This window comes from Rhipicephalus sanguineus, chromosome 10, assembly GCF_013339695.2.
Source record: "Rhipicephalus sanguineus isolate Rsan-2018 chromosome 10, BIME_Rsan_1.4, whole genome shotgun sequence".
NCBI lineage: Eukaryota > Metazoa > Arthropoda > Arachnida > Ixodida > Ixodidae > Rhipicephalus > Rhipicephalus sanguineus.
The window spans coordinates 17,855,464-17,860,422 of NC_051185.1; the positions used below are offsets into that span (position 1 = coordinate 17,855,464).

General features: G+C 50.5%; 1 protein-coding gene across 1 annotated transcript; it reads right to left on the reverse strand.

Moving 5' to 3' along the window:
* Positions 1 to 217: 217 nt before the first annotated feature.
* Positions 218 to 3,741, reverse strand: LOC119407157 (MOG interacting and ectopic P-granules protein 1). The gene is made up of 2 exons (XM_037674022.2): positions 1,589 to 3,741; positions 218 to 1,245 (listed from the first exon to the last, which is right to left on the reverse strand). Exons 1-2 carry the CDS (start codon positions 3,293 to 3,295, stop codon positions 589 to 591), a joined length of 2,364 nt encoding a protein of 787 aa, XP_037529950.1. The 5' UTR covers positions 3,296 to 3,741; the 3' UTR covers positions 218 to 588.
* Positions 3,742 to 4,959: the final 1,218 nt, after the last annotated feature.

The following is a 4,959-nucleotide window of genomic DNA, read 5'->3' on the forward strand; positions in this document are numbered from 1 at the left end:
AATAAGAGTGCCAACGTTTCGTGGGACAGTGAGCTACTCTTTACATGCCAGTGTAGATGTGCTTGCTAATCCCACACCATGCACACAACTACTAAAATTACGCAGACGTCAATCCATCTCGCAAGACTTGGCTCAAAGCCAGAAAACGCGGCATAACCAGCTACTCGCTGACTGCTTTGTACGATTCCCACAATACGCGGGATCTTCTGGAATTTTTATGTTATGAGAACAAGTCCCCATTTACAATGTCAAAGCACAAGCAAACTGCGCCTGTGCATGCAGTTTGCAGAAATGACTACGCCATCTATAGTTGGGCAAAATATTTTGCTAACATGAAAAGGGTCACAACAGCTGGCTTCCAACCAATTGCACGAACCAAAACCGAACGAAGACAAAACGTGTAGAAGATTCCGCACATCGCCGCCTCGAAAGTGTCGACAATAAAGCAAAGGAACATTATCGCGAAACCTTTGAGCAGTTCACCATAGCGCACTCTACGGCTGCACCAGAAGGTAAACAGCTCAACAGACACGGACCAAACTGTTCCACGGTTTTATTGCACTCTCCTTGTAAGAACTACGGGATACATCACATTGTTTCAGCCTGCTGGTCATCCACTTCTGGGTTTTTCGCATCTAGTCCACCGGCATCCTTTGCACAAGGAGGCCCATCTGCATCTGTGAGCTCCTGCCCGGTATCATCCTCTTCCTCCTCCGAGCTGTCCTCGTCACCAGAGTCCGATGTATGCAGCACGATCATGCCGTCAAAAGAACGCAGGCAGTGGTCACACTTTTCGATGTGACACACACGAACATAGCAGTCCTTCACATGTTTTTCTTTCATGTGTTCCCTCAGATCTTCCACGTCCTCCTCACAAGTTGCACATCGGGTACCCATTTGAGGATCAGCTGGCTCCGCTGGTGCAACAGCCATCTTTGTGACGTATTCCTCCTCTGTCTCGCTACTCCCAGACGTGGGGGACTTAGGAGCAGATTTTGCCGAAATGCCGTTGCTTCCCTCCGACTCTTGCTTTGTTTTGGTTGTTGCACGATCAGAGGCCCGTTTTGCAGTAACGGGTCGCTTTGTGGGCTTGTCGTCCGACGAAGCAGCAGCAGAAGGACGCTTTAAACCCCCACCATGCACTGTGTACACATGAGTTTCAAAGAGCCTGTAAAGGTTGAACGTCTCCGTGCACACTGTGCACTTGTAGGAGAGATGTGCCGGCTTCAATACCACACGGTGCACCTGCACATACAGCAAAGTGGTTGGTGCATCAACACAACACATTCACAACTGTCGTAAATTTATAGGAGGTATTCACGTGACGTAATCAGCAAGGGGTGCTAGCACAGCAGTCACCATAGTCAGGGTCGCGTGCACGGTCGTCATCGATGGACTACCGTGCACGCGACGTGTGCTTGGACGCACACATTGTTTTGATATCTTTTCTCATGACATCAGACTGTCATATGGCGGATCGCTGAATGACCATGGCTATGTTGGCCATATATAGGCACTCGCTGGCAGCGCCCGAACTCAGTGGATACCTTCTATAACAAGAACTGCAAGAGTGAAGACACCTTCTCACCTGACCCATGTGGGCGACCAGCTTGGCGGCGTAGACGCGGCCACACACGGTGCACCGGCCACTGTCTTTGCCGGAGCTGGCCAGTTCCTGCATGTTGGACGTGACCAGTCCGTGAGCACCAAGCAGGTGCCGCTCCAGCCCTTGATCCGTGAAGAAGCGCCACTGGCACTTCTGACAGTTGAGCGGCGGCCGGGAGGTGAGAAGCTTGGCATGGACTTTGACCTTGTGTATCCACAGCATGTGTGTGCGCAGCTGCTCCAGGTCCCTGATGTAGCCGTCGCAGATCTCGCAGATCACGAAGGCTCTGGCACCCGAGTTGCTGGAGTCAAGGATTGCAGGCATCCGCGGTCGCTGGCCTGATAGGGCTTGCTGAGAAGCAGCGGCACGGAGACCTGGTCTTCCACTGGCATCGGTGGCGGGCTTTATTGGCTGGGTGAGGGCCACAGTCAGCTGTGGCCTTCCGTCGAGCAGTGGAATCGCTTCTGTACCGCTACCGACAACTTGGTAGACTTTGTTCGGTGCAGGAGTCGGCTGAATCGAAGTTAGCCTGGGACGTCCTCGTCCGTGGTTCTGATTCTGCGATGCAGACAAGAGTAGCTTCTGGTAAAGCGATGGGCCTGCTCCTCTAGGGCCCACAGGTGATCCGTTCCGGAGCACTGAAGGGTGAGTGCGGTTTGGGGCACCTTTAGCAGGAGCGCTGGTGCCCAATGTCATGTATAATGTTTCGTACGCTTTAATGTCTTCTATAGTAATCGGCTTGGCTGTCACTCCTGGAGGCTGAAAGTCACTAGATGGCAGCTGATTCATGTGGCTGTTGAAGTATTTCTGGCAACGGTTGACGTGAGCATTCGCTTTAGCTTTAAGATTGGTCTCAAAGGTACAAAAGGGGCATTCGTAGAACTGCGGTGGGGGATCCATGGTTGGCAGTTTGTGGTGGACAGCTTCCATGTGGAACACCATGGCCTTGGCATCGCGTGTTGCGTACTTGCAGAAACTGCACTGAAGTTCCCGCCGTGACGTAAGGTGGGGCTTCAGCAGGTGACCTTCCAGGACAAGACTCGATTCAGTCTTGAAGTCGCACACTCTGCAAGATTTCGTCTTGAAAGTGTACGGTTCATTGGCCATTTTTGCCTGCTGGTGTGCTTGAGCCAGCTTACGGTGCTCCTGCACCATGTCTTCTGTTTTGACACCTGGCTTCTTCATCTCGCGTTCCTTAACTCGTATTAAATCTCGGTTGAATACTTCGAGGGCCCGGCTCAGGCCAATGCCAATTAAGAACTCCCCGGCTGTGCTCTGGAAAAATTCGCTCAAAAACTTGCCCCCTTTCCCCGAAAGAGTCTTCTTTTCTGGCTTTGGCTCCCGAGCTGCACCACCATTTTCGGTGTAGAACTGGTCCGGTTTCTTGATGAGCAAGGGTGTCACCAGCGAAGGAGCTTCTAGCAAAGCTTCAGATTCTCCCATGCGAACGTCGCCACTCTTGGGCAAGGACACTGGCTCAAACTTGCCAATCTTTACATAACGACGAAGGAACTTGGGAAGGCCGGGTTGCACGGTGTCTTCCCCATCAACCCCTTCCTCCTCTTCACTCTCCACTTCCTCTAGATGTTCCATTGCTTCTTCGCTAGGCCTAACGTCAGGCAAGTTCAGAGTCTCCTTTACGGGCATTTCTGGGCTGTCTTCACGCAACTCCACGGCGGCCTGGCTCATATGCACTCAAATCCTCGTACCACTGCTGTCTTCTCGCCGAGATCACAAGGTGCCATCAGCTGTATGCATTCACTTGCATGTTCTCAGTACTGTGACTGCTTGAGTCTCCTCTGGAAGGTCTACTTGTACTGCTCAGCACTGACTCATTGGTCTATGTCTATTAGCGGACGCGGTTTTAACAGCAGGAGACTGCGCTTGGCTTGAGACTGTTACACCGTTTCGTGCAAGGTAGTACCTCTTCCACGTGAGCTGCTCACCGTAACACACCGATCACTGAAAGTGCATGTCTAGAAGAGCGACGATACTATTTGTGGATCGGATCCCCTGCTTGATGTTGACGTTACCTTTCTGGAAGGATCAATGCAGCGTTTCGTAGGCTTACACAGCGTTGAAGCGTTGAAGTCTTTCGCAAAGCTATGGTATCCAGTTCTCCAAACGTTCGAAGCAGCGGGGATTCAGGCAGCGTGTAGGGCGCGATGCGCATGCGCAGTAATCTAAACAAAGTGTGCGCGAATTTCGGAGGCTAGGTCGACGAGCCCACTGCGCGCAATTGTCTTTTCTTTTACTGCGGCAGCAGTGAAGCGCACATATATTGTTCAGTAAGTATATCGTTCAGCCAGTGCAAAACGAAAGCAGGACAGCACTGCGGTTGCCAGAATTTCACTGCAGCATGCAGTTGGCGCAGAAAGAGAGTAGGTCATTACGCTTTTGGCGTAACATATGAAATTGTAAATAATATATTGATAAATTGATAAACAAATATATAAAAATAAATACACATAGCGATAACGAAAAATAAGAATAACAAGAAATAACAAAAAAATACACAGTTGCCAGTTTTCAAATAAAAAATATACGAGAATCATGGTGGCCATGACGTACTTCTTGGCTGCCAACATGGCCAACATGGCTGCCTAGCAGCAGTAGCGTAGCCAGTTTTTTTTTTTTTTTTTTGGGGGGGGGGGGGGGGGGTTCAACCATACTTTATGTATGTTCATGCGTGCGTTTGTATGTGCGCGTGTATATACATAAGCGTGCGAAAGGGGGGGCAGCCCCCCCCCCTAGTCACCTAAGAGGGGAGGGGACAAAGTATGCCCCATACATTGACTTAGTAGCGAAGGGGGGGGGGGGGCTGATGAACCTTCGCCCCCCCCCCCTGATAAGGACACCCTGTGCACGCCTGTGTGTACAGATGTAAACTTGAAAAACTTCAGGGGGGGGCGAGGGTTTGAACCCCCCCCCCCTAACCTCTTTCCCCATGTCTATACGCCAGGGCTGCCAAGATAAAACAAAAGCATGCCCTTCAAAATTTGTGGCCATTGGCGTAAATCTTGGGGTGGGGGGGGGGGCTAACCCGCCTTGTGTTCAGGCTGGGGGGGACACCCCTTGCAAGTGTCCCCCCTTGAGATTTGTCTTTCAAACATCATATATATCTTAATTGCTTGGCAGAAAAGTATAGCGCATCCAGCTTTTTTTTTTAATGGGTGTTTATTTTGTTGGGTGTACCGGTGTTCAATACCCGACAGCCGTGTGAGACTATTGAAATCGCGACTTCCACTCGACCGGTTCCAATTACGAGAGCTGGGCCCCCTTGCTAGTTTTTTTTTTATTTTACTCAAAGCATGATTTTAATTTTTATATAAATAAAAATAAAACCCATGTTT